We start from the raw sequence: 20,149 nt of genomic DNA, 5'->3' as shown, positions 1-20,149 counted from the left end.
TAAATCTTTTTCTAAATGTATGATCTTATTAGAGATGCTCACATTTCCTCGTTTTAAAGTCTCCCTTACACCCTTCAATATTATGGAAGATCCCATGTGCGTTTTGTCTCTATCAGAAATTAAAGCTAAAGTTGAATGAATTTAAATTCATTTACAAAATAACAAGCCCATTCTGTATTAACACCAGTAATACATTTCTGTTTGCAAAATAATAAAACTAGGACCAACAGATATAATTTCACATTCTGCAAATAGTTTTGGTGTCTTAGTAGAAGATTCACATGATCATTTACTGCATTTAATCCATTACCATTAATTATTCAGGTAGAAATACATAGAGAAAGTTCAGTATCATATAGATATATAATAGATAAGGAAAAAGGAAGTATATGTTAATTAATCATTTGGGATAATTGTGGATGTTGATTTTGGTATTATACCAAAACTCAGAGTGATGGTTTCCTAAATTGTAATGGCAATAAAACTCTATTTTCATTATAAAAACTGTCATTTTAGTGTCTTTCAGATGGTTATATTAAAATATATCAGTGTAGCTTGCTCTTTGAATGGATCTTTTATCCTCATAACAATTTTCTTTATTATGTACTGCTCATCTGAAAAATATTCAGAATTAGAGCAGTCTACCATTCATCATACCATGTCAGAATTTTCACATTTTCTCTCACCACCAACCAATAAATAAGAATTAGGAACTTTTCAAGTTCACGATGGCAGACACAAGTTTTCCATATTCTAATTTTCACTTGAAAGCTCAATTATGTCTTTGAAAACAAATGCTGTCAGTTTTCCTTAAAGTTACAGGCCAGATTGAAAAGATTACAATAGGAAGGTCCGTAAAACTCTTATCTCCAATAAACAACTCAAAAAAAAAAGTAAAAAATGGTGCTGTGGCTCAAATGCTAGAGCATTAGCCTTCAGCCCAAGAAGCTCAGGGACAGCACACAGGCCGTGTTCAAGCTCAAGGACTGGCAAAAAAAAAAAAAATAGCCTTGGACTCCCAAGGGGTCATCGACTATACTTGGGGAATTGCCAAGTCAGATTCAGGACAAGACTTAGAGTAGAGATCTCTGTAATTGCATGTGTCTAAGCTTGTTCAGGATTACTTTTTCACCCTCCACACCCAGAGGTTTACAGTGGGCTTCCAGAATCCACAGGCCTTTCTGCTAAGGTGGAGACCAGGTCCCTACTGTTCCCTACACATGCACATTTTCAGCTCATTGCATTCCTGCAGACATCCCTGTCCATGGGTTGCATTTTCCTGTAGGAAAGATGTTTTCTTGGATGTTATAACTCCCTTCTACTGTGGATTTGTCTATCTGCACTACAATGCCCAACGATTATGATTCATTTGAGGATAATTAGTAACCATTTCACTTACCTTTTTTAGAGCTTTTTCTGAATGATTGATTTCAGGTGGTTGTACAAAATCTTGTTGGGAGGGACCACACCTGCCCCTTTGCCTTCCCCAAAGTGTCTTTGTTCCAAGAAGAGACATCCCAGGCACCCTATCGATTACTCTCTTAAAAACAGCTGCTGCTGAAGCTTTCCTTCCCCCAGAGCATCACTGTGGGTTTTAATCGTGAAGTTGGAGCCTGAATCCCTATCCAGGCTCATCTCCTTCAACTCCATTTCCCCCCTCCATTCTTCTTACCACATAAGTTGACTATAGAAGATACAACAATGGCATTGCAACTGAGATCTTGGCAGGAGGGCAAAGGGGTTGCTTCCCAGGCCATCAGAACAAAAAGACAGTGTTGGGAGGCCTGGAGTGAGGGAAATAGCCTGGCGCTCTGCTACAGTACAGAAAATGCTCAGAATGTTTATTAACGAACAAAATAAGGGCAGGAAGGAAACTTTACTAAAGAGCCCTATTTTACTTTGCTGCTTTTCCAAACTCAGGGTGCAAATGGGCAAACCTGAGATCTTTTACAATATAGATTCTGACTAGGTAGAAATGGGGCGGGGAGGGGGAGGTTTGAGATTCTGGATTCCAGAATATTCTGAGATGATGAGCATGCTTACTGGTCCTTGAACTACTGAGTGGTCAGGTTCTACCACATCTTGCTTTTCTGAGCTGTGTTGATGAGCACTGTGTGTGTTGAACAGTTTGTTAGCTAAATCCATATAAACTTGCCTTCAGTTTTGGATTAAATGAGCTGCTGATATTAACTTATAAGGCAATTGTATCAATAGAGCTTCATTTTGACATGTCACTGAGCATACAATGTACTTTGATGGATTCATCCTTTCTATCACTCCCCTCACACCACCTCCTTGCTTCAAAGCCAATCTCCACAGGCTTGTATGCACTCTGAAAATCACACATCTGGAGTTAGGTTGGGATGGGCTATATAACTGGAAATTTTTAATAATCAACATTACTTAAAAAAGGACCATATATTAGGCAGAAATTATGCCATTCTCCCAAAGTTGAAGATCCAGCCCTCACTTAAACAAATGACATTGCAGCTATTTGTCACATTTAACATTTCAACATCATCTTCAAAGTATTTTCATTTTCCTAAATATCTTGGATTCTCATCAAAATACTGAGCTATTTTGTACTACTTCATTTTTAGCTCTTTAGTCAAAATGAAACTTAATTTTTACATGTTTATGCAGAAATGATAAACAATTAAAAATTTATTTACATTTTGTACTAGTTACTATGTGTTTATTTGCCATCATTTTGATCTTTCCTTGTAGTGTCACATCTTTCTTCTTTGTATTCCTTTTTGTGCCAGTCCTGGGGCTTCAATTATGGGCCTGTGCCTTCTCCCTTAGTTTTTATGCTTAAGGCCTCTACCACTTGAGCCACAGCTCCATTTCTGGCTCTTAGTTAGTTAATTGGAGATAAGAGTTTCCCAGACTTTACCTGCCTGGACTGGCTTTGAACCTCAGTCCTCAGATCTCAGCATTCTGAGTAGCTGGGATTACAAGCGTGAGCCACCACTGCCACCTAACCTTATATCTTTCTTTTGCCACTTAGGACAATCCCTGCTGCATTTTAATGTTTAATGGCATTTGTTCTTTTAATTCTCCAAAGAGTAGCAACATTTCTGCATAACAGTCACCAAAAATCCTTTCCAGTCCTGACCCATGATGGTGACTCTAAACGGATACACAAGTGCTTATGTGTGTGTGTTCAAATCAGCAGTCATTTGGATTAAAGCTTTTAAAGCATTCCACCATCTAATCCTCCTAATGATTCTTGTTCATAATATTTTTGACTATTTTCACTTTTTCATGCTTCCCTATTACTTTAAAAAAAAAGTCACTTTCTGTGTTCCCTAATGATTCTCCAAAGGAAATTGGTTTCAATTATATTGAAACCATTGTTGCATATGAAATTATTACATTAAGCAAGGTTTGTTTGTTTTGGAGACAAGGCTCTCTTTCTCTCTATAGTTAGAGCTGTCCTTAAATTGGTGATCATCTTGCATCAAATTCTCCACTGCTGGGATGGATTATAGGCCTGTATCACAGCACTCAGTCTGACATGATTAGATGAAGATGGACATTTTCACACTGAAAGAGGGCAAACCTACTTGTTCCAGTCTGTACTGTTTCCCAGAGAAACCACACAGATCCATCACATAGATTCCATTTACACCTATCCAGTTAAAATTATGTTTTCTTCTGTTCTTTTGTTCTGTTAATTTCTTAAAATTAATGTTTTCTTTTGGTCTTTCTGAAATTATATTTCCTTTCCTTTTTTAGAAAGTGTGTGTGTGTGTGTGTGTGTGTGTGTGTGTGTGTGTGTGTGTGTGTGTGTGTGTGTGTGTGTGTGTGTGTGTGTGTGTGTGTGTGTATGAGGGTCATTATGTGTTATCCATACCATTTGGTGAGCTTTCTTTAAATTTTATCATCTTGGTTTACCAGCTCATGACTTTCTTTAAATTTTATTATCTTGGTTTACCAGCTCATAATCATATCATCTATGAGTAATGATAATTTCATGTGCTCTTACTAATGTTGCAATAGGTCTTATTGTGGTTTTCTGTTTAATTGCATTAGGAGAGTAATATGAGGAATGATACCAAACAATGTTGATAGTTGACCTTTCTGTCTAGCTCCCAAGCTTAGTGACTAGGCCTCCAGCAAACTTCTCTTGTGTACAAGGTTACTTGTCGATTTGAAGCAGATGGTTTGGAGAACGCAATAAGGAAAATATTTCTGTACTAAGGGTTGTCTTGGTCATTCATTTGCAATGAGAAATGGGTATTTAACTTTATCAAATGCCTTTGGCAACCATTTGTGATTTCATGAGTTTTCGACTTGGACTGTTGTGAGATTTTTCCAAGATTTTCCATCACTAAGTCTGTCTTGTATTTTGGGGGTAAGTGACCTATTTATGGGGAGCCAACTTAAGACTATATTGGAGAAATAAGTTGCAATAAGTCCATATGCCTTCTTTCTTTTCTATCCTATGTAATTGTTTATATAGCATGGGAATTATCAGTTCCTGAAAGATTGAAAGGACTCATTGGAAAAGCCATCTGGCTCTAGTGTTGTTTATTCTAATTTTCCTTTTATAGAATGCTTAATTAATTTTTTGTCATTCTTTTTTGTTTAATAACAAAGGCTTTTCAAATGCCAAAAACAGGTTTAGTCTTCTCCCATAAGTATTAACCATCACTGTTTTCATTGTAACAGCTTCTAAAGAGTATGAAATTGTAGGTTTTAGTCCCTATTTCACATGAAAATGATTTGGGAAAATTCTTATTTTACCCAGTTGGAAATTTCTTATTCATTTGTAATTTTGCATTAATAATTTCTACTTCTAGCTCATTATATACACAGAATATAGTCTGTATCTTTATTCAGATGATAAATTGATTTTTATGTCTGTCCCTTAATATTTTATCCTCTATACTACTCTGGTGTCTTAAATATTAAAATATTGTTCTTTATTTTATTTTCTGACTGTATCTTCTTATAGTTTTATTTTATTTATTCTAGTATCAAATGCATCACATTCACACATAAACATTTTTTTTTGTTTTTCTTTGATGTCAGACCTATAGGGAAACAGATTCAATAGTCATCCAAATATTCTTCTATTATGCTTACAAGTTGCCAACATTTGGTCACATTTAATTTCTTTTATCTTTCAGATGGTTGTTGAACCATTTGAAAATGTGTTGTAAAAATCACTATTCTGGAAAACTTTTAGTTTATCTTCACTAAGGAAAAATACCCTCTTACACAGACACAATGTAATCATCACACTCAGGAAATTATGAATTGACATACTATTAGCATTTCATATAGAGCATATCATTCAAATTTCCCTTCAATTGTACCAATTACATGTCTTTAAAGCTTTTAAAATATTTAATCATAGGCCAGGTGCTGGTGGCTCACACCTGTAATCCTAGCTACTCAGGAGGTTGAGATCTGAGGATCATGGTTCAAAGCCAGCCCAGGCAGGAAAGTCCATAAAACTCTTATCTCCAATAAACTACCAGAAAACCGGAAGTGGCGCTGTAGCTCAAGTGGTAAAGTGCTAGCCTTGAGCTGAAGAGCTTAGGGACAGTGCTCAGGCCCAGAGTTCAAGGCCCACAACTGATTAAAAAAAAAAAATTTAATCCAAGACCCAACCAAGGATCACACATTGTATTTTGTTGGTGTGGACATCCTGCCTGAAATTTCATAAATAAAGAAATAAATTACAATATAGTTTCTTCACATGTGATAAAGTCTGAAATTTATTGTTCATAATTTTCTGTTTTGTTGACTTGTATTAGTTATACTTTTCTACATAAAATTCTCTCATTGTCTCTCTGTCTCTCTTTTCTGTTTCACACAAAGACATTTATCAAACATACCTGTCTTGGATGTATGTGCACATCAGTCCTTGGGCTTGAATTCAAGGTCTTGAAGCTGTCCCAGAGCCTTTTTGTTCAAGTCTAATGCTCTACCATTTGAGCCACAGTTCCACTTCTGGAATTTTTTTAACTGAGGTAAGAGTCTCATGGACTTTCTTACCCAAGCTGGTTTCAAAATGTAATTCTTAGATCTTAGCCTCCTAAGAGGTGAGGATTATAGGCATGAGCCATTGTCAGCTGGCTTTATCTCATTTTTATTTAACTTATATTCCAGTACTAAAGGTAATTATTATAACCTTATAACATTCCTTAATAAACAACAGAGATTTTTAACACTCATCTCTTTGTTTAGGAAAAACAAGTTTTTAAGTACATTTCCTCTTTTAAAGAATCAAATCAACAGATTTGCCAAATTGTGGTGATCCACATGTTTAGGGCTCTTGAATTGCCCATATACTGTACAACTTGGTTTTTGAAATTATTTTTAATTTTTTTGTCATAAAATTGATGTACAGACATGTTGCAGTTACATAAGTAAGGAAACGAGTACAATTCTTGTCAAACATTGTTACCCCCTCCCTCGTTTTCTCCTGTTTTCCTTCTCCCCAGATTCCTCTCCCCTCCAAGTTGTAAAGTTCATTTCCAACATAGTGTCTTGTATCACTGTTGCATAGGTTCACCCTTTGTCCTTTATCTCACCATTTCTGTGATTCCCCTTCCCCTACCCAAATCAGATAACTTATATACAGACAAAGGGTACCAAAATAAAAACAGTGACAACATGGGGTAAAGGAAGCAATGCATCAACTTATTGTGGGTCATCATCTTTAGAGTATCAGTAATTTCCTGCAGAACTTCAGCGTTTCTGTCCATGTTGTACTTTATAGCCACTCTGCTGAGCCCTATGCTAGGGACTGGGGATTCTTTTGTATCACTCAGTAGAGCAGTTGTTTTCTTTCTTCTAATGTCAGTCTCATTCATTTCTTCTTTGTATTATCCTTTGTTATTTTTAAAGGACTCTATTCTAAAAGGATTTTTCCCATTACATTGTCTAGCTTGTTTATTCACAATGTAGAGTTTATTTATCTCTGTCTTACATTAAACCACTTTACTGGATCCTTTTATTAATTTTAGAAGTCTTTCAATTGATTCCCTTCAGTGTATTAGGTCACAGTCATATTATCAACAAACAATGATGAATTGCTTTCCTTGCTAAGATGTATATCGTATATCTCTTCTGTCTTGTGTCTTATTGCATTGGTTAGGATGATCCCATTTTAAATGCAAGTGACTTGTTCAGCATATCTGACAATGAGTGGAGAAGCTTTTCAGCTTGATACTGCTTCAGAAAAGGTCAACAGATCAAGGTCATCTACTGAAATCTCACCAAGTGAGTTCCTGTCTGTCCACTTACTTTGTTCCCAAGGAAGGTTGACATTTGCTATTCCTACAGAGCTTTCCTGAAGGGACTAAGCTTCTGAGGTATACTAGATTTTGGTAGATGAGATGTAGTAAATGTAAGCACAGAATTGTAACAGGGTATGATGCAAGTTGTAGTTAGTTGTATTTAAACACAGCAGTCAAGTAGGACTTTCCTGGCAGAGAGAGCAATGTCTTTCAAGGGTTGATATACCAAAGGAAGAGGCTCCAAGCAAGTGTGAAGGCCTTGCATATCTAGAAGGTTCGGGAAATGGAAGAGGACAGTGTAATTGGAAAAGAAATCTAAAAGTGAAGTCAGAGTTCATAGGAGTGGCCCATACAGACACTGAAGAAACATAGATTTTTTTTGTTTGTTTGTTTTACTTTTAAGTACTATCTAGGAGATAAACGAGGGGTTTGAAAAGAGGGTTGTTAGAACTTTTGTCTTTGTTTTGAGTTGGTTTTTTTTTTTAATGTTTCTCTAGCCACTGAAAGTAAATTATTAGGGACAAAAATGAAAGAAATCAGGGAGACTAGAAAAGGTTAATTACAATAATACAGTCAAGAGATGCTGAGGGTTTGGCCTAGGATTGTCACCAAGAAAAGAAATGGTCAGATTCTCCATATCTTGCACATGGAAGACGCTTACATGGTATTATGAAAAAGAGAAGAACCGTGAGGGAGGGAAATTTGTCTCAACCATAGTTAACACAATGAAAGCCAGATCAACTTCTAAATGTTGGAGAAGAGGCTAGAAAGCTCTAACCCTCATCTGCAAATTAATAATAATAATAATAATAATAATAATAATAATAATAATAATGATGATGATGATGATGATGATGATGATGATGATGATGATGATGTAGTTGAATTCTTTAGTTGAATTGTCTGGGTTGCTTTACAAACATATATTTCTCCTTCTCAATTTCTATACACAATTCATTATACTTCCATATATCAAGAGCAAGTCAATTACATTAGAAAGGTCTAAAAGGAGCCCAAGAAAATACATCTACTAAGTAGCACGCATATTATGTGCACAACAATGGATACCTGAATACATCATCTATAGAACACTTTCTAGAAAACACTTTCTAGACACATTATTTTCACAGGATACTCTAAGCCTCCCACTTCTCAGAATCCTTCCTGGGAAGATTTCCTCTTTCTTTCCTCACTTTGTTTTTGATCCATCTTCTCCACCTTGGTTCTAAATTTTCACTACTTGGAATCCTGGTCACAGTGAAATTTGCATTGGCTGTACTGTAGTCACTCAGTAAATATCTGATTAATAAATGTATTAATGTAATAAATGTATTAATAAAAGCAAAGATGTGCAACAGGTAGACATACTTCTCTTCCCCACTTCCTAATGTCCTCTGAGAGAGCTTTCGACAAAGCAAATACTGAAAAAAGCCAGAATTCCCAGAACCTTGAAATAAATAAGACATATCATTGTAAATTTTAGTTTCATAGTTTGAGGTGACCTTTAATGTGGGGAATGAGATTGCAAAGCTAGATTCTTTGGGGGATTACAAAACTCACACTTGTTTCTGTGTTCATCTTACTCAATAACACCAACCATTGATCATCGCATTTTTGTATTAAAATTCATGCATAGTGGGAAGGATAAAGCATAGATTTTTTTAAGATAGAACACTCAAGATTATTCAATCTATTTCTCTCATTTCCTTAGCTTTTTAGAGGTCTAATTTATATACTGTACAATTCACCCATTTTAAGTGTATAATTCAATGGCTTCCAGTAAATGTACAAAAGTTGTGCACCTATCACCACAATGCCATATTAAAACATTTCTACCACACAAATCCCTTGTGCCTACATGAAGTTGATTCCTTTTCCTCCTTCAAGTTCCATGCAATAATGAATCTGATTTCCAGCTTGATAAATTTTTCTCAGCCTTTTGAATGAAGGAAATCATACAATATGTATTCTTCAATTGGCTTCTCTTAAATGTTCTGGAGAATTCCCTTATTGCTGAGTAATATTCTATTATACATGGATCTACTATACCACTTGTCATTTGACCATTTATTAGTCACTGTAGGTATAGATTATTTTTGTGTTTGGGAAATTATGAGCAATGCTACTATGAACAGATGTATATTTCTCTGTGATGATGTGTCTTGAGTAGACACCCATAGTAGAATGGCTGGATGAGTAGTCAGATTAATATTTACTAAAAAAAAAAAAAAAAAAAAAAAAACCACCGTGCTGTTTCCCAAAGTGTTTGCAACTTCTTACCTTCCCGGTCCTAGGGTCCAGTATTTCCATTTGTGCCAACTCCTGTTTTCTGCCTCTTAACTGATGAGTGTTTTAAGGGAGGAGTATAGTGGTTTCTTATGGCTATTTTAAGTTACATTTCCCTAATGACTAATAGTGCTGGCCATCTTTTCATTAGCTTGTTTACCATTTGTGCTTCATCTGTAATAAAATGTCTAGACAAATATTTTGTTTGTGTGTGTGTGTGCACACATGCATGTGTGTGTGTGCATCCCAAGTACCAGGGTTTGAAATCAGTACCTCACATTCTTCCTTGGATTTTCACTTATACCTGATGCTCTGTCATTTGAACCATACCTCCAATCTAGCTTGTGGATTGGACATAGAGTCTGTGCTTGAGCTGACTTGGAACTGTGGTCCTCTGATGTCAATTTCCTGGGCAGCTAAGATTACAGGCATGAGCCACCAGCAGATATGTTATAAATTTTATTTTTTATTTTTTATAGTCTTACTGAGTTGTAGTAAGTTCTTATAGATGTTGGACATAAGTTTTTTCATACATACTATTTAGAAATATTTTTCTCACTATATGCTCATATTTTAAGTTGTTTGACCATGTTTCTGAAGCTTAGATTTTCCTAATTGAAACAGTTTGTATATTTCCCATTAGTAGATTGTTCTTTGGGTATTTTATCTATATACATTTTTCCAAATGCAAGGTCTTTATTCCTAGAAACTTTATGTTCTTGTGTTTAAGATCGTGATCTATTAGTTCCTATGTTTAGGGTCATGTTAAATCTAGCTTTTTTGCATGAGGGTATTTAATTTGCTCAGCACTATTTGTTGAAATGATGATTCTGCTGCTGCTGAATTGTCTCAGCAACTTTGTCAAGAATCTCAATTCACTTTCATTGATCTATATGTCTATCCTCCTGCCAGCCTATCCTGATATTGATTTGCATAATTTATAAAGGATTGAACATTGTACATCCTAAAACTTCCTTTGTATATTTAACTTTTCTTTGGTTCTATTATGAGACCTTGCATTTCTTCGTGAATTTTAGTATCATTAGATGTTTCAGTTCCCTGTGGCTCCGTCATCTAAAATCATACACGATGGCTGGACTTGGTGTTACAAGTAACGCCATGGAAAGGGAAGATGTGGGAGATCACAAGTTAGTTAGAGGCCAACTGGACAAAAATTTACCAAGAGCCCATTTCCTTCATCTTAGTGTGCCATCCAGCTACCTGGAAGAGACCATAAGTTGGAGGATTGTGATCTGAAACCAATCCTAGGCAAAAAAAAAAAAAAAAAAAAAAAAAAACACATGAGAACTACCTGAAAAATAATGAAAGCAAGAAAGAGATGGAGATATAGTTCAAGTAGTATCTACCTCACAAGTGTGAAGCCCTGAGTTCAAATCCTAATACTGCCCCAAACACCTAAGTAATTCTATAGACAACAATTGTCTTAACAATACCAACTATTCCAACCCATCAAGATGAAATGTCTTTTCACTTATTTATATACTTTTCAATTTATAAGTCTTTTAGCTTTGTTGAATTTATTTCTAAGTATTTTTTATTGTATTATGACTTAATTCCCAGATGGCTTTCTTTAGTGATAAAATATAGTTATGTTTATATATTATTTTATTATGTGCTTTTGTTTAAATCACATGAGTGTGTGTGTGTGTGTGTGTGTGTGTGTGTGTGTGTGTGTGTGTGTGTGTGTTGGTGTGTGTGGGGGACTTTTAAGTGATTTCATTAATTAATTATTCCTGGTGTCAGTGGCTAGAATCTCCTATATGGTATTGGTCAGATATCCTTGTCTTGATCCTGATTTTAGAGAGAAAGCATTTAGTCACTTACTTTTGTGTTTGATGTTAATTATCTGTTTTTATGGATTTTTTTAATCAGGCTGAGGAAATTTCTTTCTCTTGCTACTTTTCTTTCTATTCTGCATTAGTTCTTTTAATTTGTCAAATGGAGATGTTATCTTCCTCTCAAAGGTACTATGAAAGTTAAATAAAATGATGTATAGAAAGACTTTAACATGGTACCTGATAATTGCTCAATAAATGTTTACTGGTTAGTGAACCACCTTTACAGTACACAGCAGTAAGATCTACAATAGAAGTTGCGTTGAAGAACTATGGAACTAGAGGGAGAAGAGGCTGGCTCTGGTTTTCCAGTCAGGATATGCTCCTCCAAAAAGGTGATGTTAGACCTAGGTTTTAATTAGATGAGTGTTATTATCATGAAGAAGAAAGGAAAATATACAGTGGGCCAATGGAGCAAAAATATGAGGATGATTGAAAGTTTGGTATGAATTTATATGAGTGAAAACTTAAAATTCACTTTATAATTTTTGTTAATTTCTTTCTTTAATAAATAGTGAACAACTTTTATATATTTATAGTGACATTAAAAGTAATGATCAAGTGACAGGATCCTGGATCGTATGAATTTCACAATCTATTTAGAGGCAGTCAGTACACCTGTAAACAAATAATCAGACCAAAGGTTTCCGTTGTGATAGAAACCAAAACCCCTATGGAAGAAAGTAGAGAAATGACTCAACCTGTGATAGACATGTAATTACGATATGCCAGTAATTATGCAGTAATGCCTTAGTGAACTTGGAATGACACAGATAATGTTTTTTAAGGGACTGAGAAAGCTGGAAGGGAAATGCTCTTGTTGGATAGAAAAGAATAAATAAGAGAATCATATGGGTTTTTGGCTTCCTAGCTGTATAGTAAAACCATTTAGAGAACATGAAAGGAAACAGCAGGTACCATGTGAGGTCCATTTCTCACAGATTCTGATTTATTTGGTCTGGGATGGGACCAGGGTATAAGCATTTTTATTTTTTGTAAGTTTTTATTGTGAAAATACTGTACAGAGGGGTTACAGTTACATGAAGAAGGTAATGAGTACATTTCTTATCAAGCATTGTTGCCTCCTCCTTTGTTTTTCCCCTCCCCTACCATTCCTTCCCTTCCACCTCCACAACTACCCCCCCACACACACACTGCCTAAATTGTAAAGTTCATTTTTCAACATAGTATCTTGTACATCTCATTGTTACAATGGGTCAGCCTATACCCCTATTTAAACATTTTGTTTTTTTCCCTTCCCCTCCCCAAATTATACCGACATCAAATACAGTGAAAACTGGGGTCAATACCATTAGCATTTTTTAAAAGCCCCCTGGTGATTATAATATGTAATCACAGTTAAAAAACAACAACAACAAACCTACTGAGTTTGGGCCTCCTTTAAGATTCCTAGCTGACAGTTTTGGTTCCATGCTTGATCCATACTCCACCTGTGGTAAAGGAGCCACATTGGCTGATGAAGGGCTACCATTGCCCCACAGCTGCAGGCCAACGGGGACAGAAGGGAACAACACCTTGCTAATACAGATCTGTGATATTATACGCATCCCACATGATCATTGTTTAAAAGAACTTTGAATGCAACACTGATCGATTCTGTCCTCCAGCTGCTGTGTGCTTACCTGCCAGTGGTTCTCAGGTGTGACCTGCTTTGGAGGGCTGCCTGGATGTACCAGAGCCTCCTTGTCTGGCCCACACATTTACAACCTATAACAAAGAACAGATTGCTACTTGATGCTCAAAAGCCATTGGCTGGAGATGAGACCAACCATGGCTGCTTTTAGGATCAAGCTAAGATTTCAGGAACTCACACCTTTGCTTGCTTTTCTTACCTTTTTCTCTCCTGCTTGGTTTTTTTAGAATTCCTTCCTTGTTTCTCCTGGGACCATCTACTTCTTTTGTGCATCATTGTCATGAAACCTGGGTTGTTTTCTGGAAAATTCTGAACCATAAGGCATGCTCTTTCCAGAAGTTCAGGAATCAAAATGTGTACCTAGGTTTGGAAACCAAAATGTGTATCTGGATTGGGGGCAACTTTCTCCTGGGAGCTGAAGCCTACCCTCCCTCTGTCATCTGAAGTCAGCATAACGCAAAGGGTTATGGCCTCTGGCTGGAAACATCTTCCCTGGTGATACAAAGCAGGCAACAGGAATTGCTAGTGGTAGATGAATGATCCTAATAGGTCCCTGTTTCAGCTCATTGGAATCTGGTGAAAGAACTACCTGTCATGATCAGGTGTATCTATTTCCTAATGTGTATCCTCCAAGGAAAAGAAACTTACACAGGTCTCAAGTACTCTTTCTTCTCTCTCCCTCTTTTAATCATAGTTCCCTGATCTTTCAGAGAGCCTGTATCTATTGGCAAAGAGGTTTCTCTGACAAATGTTTTCAGCTTTTGGGCTACAGTTGCAGATTTGCGTCTAAATGGCCAAGCTGCAGATGCAGTGGCCCAGAGGGAGCTGCTGAGTGCACTTCCACACAATAATCCCCAAATGAATGTGAACCATATGTTGACGATGCAGTTTAACTAAAAGAAAAAAGAAAAAAAAGAAAGAAAATTCTGTTTTAGTTTTTTGTTGTTGTTGCCTATGAGGCTGGTTGAGATAGAGCTGAACGATTTAGGCCACCAACTTACAAAAGGTATTCAGATGGTCCTTCGTATATTGTGTTATTTATGGGAAAAATAAAAGTCAAAAAAGGAAAAGGTTCAGTATGGAACTGTGAAGGAAAGAGTCGGAGTTTCTGCTGTTTCTGCTGGAGTTGTACACTTGGGTCACATAGCCTAATGTCATGATCTCTAATCTGGCTATTAAGTGTGGTTGAATGGACAAGTGGATCTTTTTATTTCTGTTAGATTTTTGGTTTTGGCAGCATCGGGGTTTGAACTCAGGGCCTTGCACATGCAAGATGAGTGCTCCACCACTTGAGCCACAACCCCATCCCTTTTTGCTTTGTTTGTTTCCTTTATTGTTTGCTGGGGGCCAGCCATAAACTATAATCCTCCTACTTCCACCTCCCAAGTAGCTGGAATTGGAGGCATGTGTCACTACACCCACCCCTAGCATGCAGATCTTTAATAATCAGATGGGTGGGATTATCAGGCGGTGAAATTACAGGGTAATGCTTGTATGGATGCTGTCCCTTCCTCCATATGTCTTGGCAGCATTCAAACATGCAAGACCCAATGAGGACCTATCTTCTTGGTGTTCCAAACTATGAACAGGCTCATTTTAGATTCTCCTTGATCTACCTAGTCATAACAGCACCACAAGGATGATTGAAAATGATTCCAGGAAGGAGACACAGCTCCTGGGAATTCCCCCAAACCTCTGGAGTCTCAATTTAGTGGGCAAGGATGATAGAAAGAGTCAAGGTAGGATGGATGAGAGGGCCAACGGAGAATCCAGCACAGAGGTCTTGTCATGTGGATGTGTACAGCCAGAATGGTGATTAGGAACAGACAGCATCCTAGGGGAAGGCAGGCTCCTGCAGCTCTTGCCACAGGCACCCTGTTAGGGCTGTTAGATTTCCTTTCAGAGGTGCATGTGAGTCAGCGGCCATGTGCAATGGGCACCCATACTTCATATTCATCTCTGCGTGTCCTGTGCTCATGCCCATCTCTTTCTCATTTGCATGACCGACTATTCCCAAAGTCAAATAAATCCAGGGAATATCTACCAAGCAAATCATAGTGGGAGGAGCCCTTCTATAGCCTTTCTTTACTTTAATAAACTAATCTATGCTTTTATATCTTTACCATTTTATCTCTCCTCTGTGTGTGTGTGTATGTGTGCATGTACAAGCTCATGGCCTATACTAGGGCTTGAACTCAGGGCCTCATGTTTTCTCTTGGCTTTTCCACTTGAGCCACACTCTCCATTTTTGGCTTTTTACTAGCTAATTGGAGATAAGAGTCTCTTGAATTTATCTGCCCAGGCTGACTTCAAATCATATTCATCAGATCTCAGCTCCCTAAGTGGCTAGAATTACAGGTGTGAGCCAGGAGCACCCACATGTCTTCTCCTGGATCTGCTCCAACCATGTGTAAGTTCATACAACATTCAAATGATTGATTGGGGCCATTGCTATGACCATCTTTTTAATTCTCACGAATAAGCCTCCTCATGAGTACTCTTTGTGCGTTGACCTCATGTCTTAGATCATGGGTCCCTGAAACCTTCACAATAAGAATTTCTAAAAGTGGGGCATTTATTCAAAAGAAGTACACACTATGACATGAGGTACCCAACTTCAAAACTTTAGAGCAACTTTTTGCATACCATTGACAGTCAATAAAGATTCAATCATTTCTGCATATATAGGATCACCTTTTTTGCATGGTTCCAACTTGAAGGAATGATAGGAGATCAGTAGATAAGAGTTCTGGGGAATCACTTCTTGTTTACCTTGATTAAAAGTTCCCACATACAGGCTGCATTGGCTTTGTGCTTGCCTCATGCTTTAAATCAATCCAATTTGATTCATTTCAACAAGCATTCATTGGTCACCTGCTTCATATCAAGCATCTTGTGGGCCATCATGTATGTTTGGAAAGTGGTTCAGAGATAACTAACCCACCTGACACAGACAAGCCATTGAGACACTATTGCTGCAAAACCAGCCACTAGGGATCAAATCAATGAGTTGTAAAAAACACACAAAGCAACACTCTTCCTGACTAGACAGATCTGCATGGGTTTCAGAAAGGAGGTAAAAGTTGGAGAAGGCTGAGCCTTTGCGGAAAGACTTCCACAGGCAGTATGGTGGACAGGAATGGAGAGTACTTCAGGCAGAGGAAGCATGACGTGATGGTGTGGGTGAAAGGATTGCTGGAGGCATCATGAGAAGATGGGGAAGGGGGGCTGAAAGGCACAGGAAGGACTCCACCTGTCAGGATAGGTTTCCCATGGACACTTAGGGCAATGGAGAAGCTATGGTAGCCTTTGAACAGGGACAGGGCTCTATGATGAGGAAAATTAATAGATAGACCAATGGACCAAATAAATGAGAGACAAAAACTCTAGTGAATCTGAGTGAGAAGTAGACAGTGCCCAACCTAAGCATGGACAGTGAGAGGGGAGTAGAGGGAAGGAACAGATGAAGTTTCTGAGGCCAAGTCCACAGGGCTGGTTGATTAGATAAGAACTGAAAAATGAACCCTTTACTGAGAATCTGCCAACATGTCAGATAAGGATTTATAGGTTCCTACAGGTTGGATACAGTAGCAGTTTGGACGTTTGGTGTGACCTGACTTGGGGACCTCTTCATGGAGATAGATTTCCACAGAGTAGTAGTGGATTTGAACATGAGCCATTGTAGACCCAAGTGACCATGATGTGTCCATACCAGGGAAGTTATGCTGACCACGAGCACTAAGAGAGCTCTTGTCCCTCCAGAGAGTGACTCATCCATCTCTCCTCTTTTCTGTCCAGTGTGTATCAGCTAGTTGTCAAAGAGGAGCGACTTCAGAAGTCCCGGAGGGCGGCTGACATCGTTGAGTGCTTCTCAGTACCTGTGAGCTACAGAAACGCCTCTAACCTTGACTCTCTGCACTACTTTGCTGCTGAGCTGAAGCCCGCCAACCTTCCTGTCACCCAGCCGTTTACAGTGGGTGACAACAAGACCTACAATGGCTACTGGAACCCTCCCCTCTCCCCACTGAAAAGCTACAGCATCTACTTCCAGGCACTCAGCAAAGCAAATGGAGTAAGTATGGCCGCATGGAAGTCGTGCTTGCCTTGTTGGGATTTTCCAGTTCGGTTAACTCTTGTCCAAATCCATCCTTGTGCCTTTGCAGTGCTTTAAATAAGATTGTATTTATCTGCTTTGGTGGTGCTGGGTTTGAACTTAAGGCCACCTGCTTGCCATGGAGGTGCATTACCACTGAGCCATACTTTCAGCTCTGATTTTTTTGGCTGGTTAATTTGTATTGGTGGTACACAGGTTTGTGGTATTTGCACTTGGTTGGCTGGCACTCTACTACTTGAGCCATGCCTCCTGCCCTGTGTTTTTCTAGCTATTTTAAAGATGGAGCCTAGCAGACTTCTATTCATGCTGATCTCAAACCACCCACCTTTGGTCTCAGCCCATTGAATATGTAAGATTATAAGTATGGGACAATGGCACCTAGATCCTGTTTTGTTGTTGTTGTTGTTGTTTGTCATTTGTGGGGCATGAACTCTGGGTCTGGGCACTGTCCCTCAGCTCTTCAGCTCAAGACTAGTGCTCTACCACTTGATCCACAGCACCACTTCCAGCTTTTTCTGCTTATGTGGTGCTGAGGAATCGAACCCAGGGCCTCATGCATGCAAGGCAAGCACTCTACCACTGAACCAACTTCCCAGCCCTCACTGGTTATTTTATTTATTTGTTTATTTTTTATTTATTTTTTATTGTGAGAATACCATACAGAGGAGTTCCAATTACATGGGCAAGATAACGAGTACATTTCTTATCAAGCATTGTTGCCTCCTCTTTGTTTCCTCTTCCCATCCCTTCCCATACTCTCCCCACCTCCCCCACCCAATCCCCCCACCACCAAAGTTGTAAAGTTCATTTTCGACATAACGACTTATACATCTCATTGTTGCAATGGGCCCACCTGTCTCCCTAGTTAAACGATTTGTTTTTTCCCTTTCCCTCCACAAATTGGTTATTTTTTATGATAATGTTCTATTTCCTCCCTGGCACATGCCTGTACTGCATTCCACCTATTTTCACCTTCCTCTAGTTGCTGGAATGACAGGACATGAAACCAAGTCCAGCTTCCCTCCACTGAGGTAGAGTCTCTTGGATTTTTATGCCTGGGCTACCCAGGATTCCCACAGTCTCAGCCTCCTAAAATGAACCATTTCTTTTTTGGCTGACCTCAAATCCCAAACTTTGTGTTTTCACATCCCAACTTGCTGGTATTACACACATCAACTACCAGTGCCTGGCTTATTTTGTGTTTAATATAGCTATAGCTGTATTAACTATAGCTCTACCTTGTTGTTTGCATATTATTAGAGGCTGTTTGGTGCCTGAGAATAAAGTTGAGAACTTTTACCAAACCCTGTGTACCTCACAGAGACCTAAGTCATTTACTATGTGGCTCTTTATGAAAAAAAAGTTTGAAGACTCACATAATAGTGTATAGAGAAGGCGTTGTGCTGGAGCACAGCACAGGGCCTTATCTGTGATAGTAATAACTATGAATGTACTATCTGGATGCACTTGCAAGTCTTGGCCAATCTGTGAATGTTAATCCTTTTATCACTACCGTTAGTCACATTTGAAAATAATTGCTATCTCAAAACACAAGGGAACTATTTTTGTGTCACAGACCTCTTTGGCCAAGGAGTGGTGTTTGTCATCACCACACAATCTCAGGGCTAGAACAGGTCTTAAAAGCTATCCAGCACCTGTCTTTTCCCCACCTGCACATAATGATTGCTTTAGTCAGTCTTAATACCTACATCACATCTAACCAGTGTCATGATGCAATAACAGAAATCACTTTACTGATTTTGTTGGGGGGGAGTAGTTGTCTGTCACTCTAAGAAATCCATGTGATACATGGATTGAAATAGCTCTTAGATTTTTGTCTCTATCAGTTGGTATTGATCTATATTCTTAAGAACCCATAGAGCAAAACTTGTTTTTAGTTGCTATAGATATGTTTTATTTCATAAGATCTTTTCTACCATACACTTACCTTTCCCTACAAATGTATTCATCTGGTCTTCTCTGGTGGTTATTATTTGTCATCCAGGGTGCTTTTATGGACATACTCCAGGTTTCCCTTATTCTAACCCAACATAAAATGATTCTGTCCTATGCTAAGTCCTGTGGTTCATATTGGAATTATTATGTGCACTCCATGAGCTTGTAGGAATATAAGAAGTCTGACATGTGCCATACTGTATACTGTATCTGAGCAGGCAAGAAACTGATTAGAAAAGGAAGGCAAAGGCAAAAGAAAAACAGACTTGGCAAAGTGTGTGGAGAATGTCCTATATAGGCTCTCAGTAGTCAAGATAGAGATTAGCCTGTTGGTAGGAGTCGTTGCCTGGGGGTGGCAGGGAACTTGAAGAACAAATTAACATTTTAGAATGTTTCCATGCCCATTGAAATTCCACTTTGGTATTTCAGCTCTGCGTGTATTACTGGCTCAGGTAACACTCCTCACAGAAAGTCTAAAATTGCAAAGAAGTTGCCAGACTGTCTTCTACCTGTCCATCTGGTCCTCCCTCTGCAGGCAACACTGATGGACTGGGTAGGAAGACATAAAGATGGGCAGAAGCATCTGGAGGCCCATCTTCTCCTTAGAGCTCTACATCCCATACTGGCTCTTGTATTGCTTCAGTACAAGGTGTGATTTTCCTGCCCTTGGCACGTATCAAGAAATACGATTGGAACTACAAGCTGGGTAGACAAAGAAGGACCTGCATTTCGTTCACCCTCTACCATCGTCCCACCCAGCTACTCATAAAGCTTCAAAACTGAGCCCATGAAATACAAGATAACTTATGCTCAGCATTTCCCCCGTGTAAGCATGGAGCGAGAGGTGACACAGATCAACTACTGGAGGTTTCTCACCCCCCAAATCACATCCCAGACCACCTCTTCATAAACACAAGAATTTCCCACTTGGTAAACAGAAATCAGATACTCTGGAACCGCCTTGTCTTAGAAGTATTTTCTCCTAGGCTTCCATGATAAACACGTCCAGGTAGTTGCTTAAGCC

General features: G+C 38.3%; 1 protein-coding gene across 12 annotated transcripts in view; it reads left to right on the top strand.

The window, feature by feature from the left end:
• Ptprt (protein tyrosine phosphatase receptor type T) overlaps positions 1 to 20,149 on the top strand; it is a 992,204-nt gene that overhangs the window by 767,261 nt on the left and 204,794 nt on the right. For all 12 annotated transcript variants that reach the window (XM_069989779.1, XM_069989783.1, XM_069989780.1 and 9 more), the window contains exon 11: positions 16,854 to 17,127. In XM_069989779.1, the coding sequence (XP_069845880.1) occupies positions 16,854 to 17,127 (274 nt within the window). The remainder of the gene's footprint in view (positions 1 to 16,853; positions 17,128 to 20,149) is intronic.

Source organism: Dipodomys merriami, unplaced genomic scaffold (assembly GCF_024711535.1).
Source record: "Dipodomys merriami isolate MVZ:Mamm:240054 unplaced genomic scaffold, mDipMer1.0.p SCAF_39, whole genome shotgun sequence".
In the NCBI taxonomy this organism is placed as follows: domain Eukaryota; kingdom Metazoa; phylum Chordata; class Mammalia; order Rodentia; family Heteromyidae; genus Dipodomys; species Dipodomys merriami.
The sequence above is the reverse complement of the archived record's forward strand: the minus strand, read 5'-3'. Positions and strand labels throughout refer to the sequence as shown.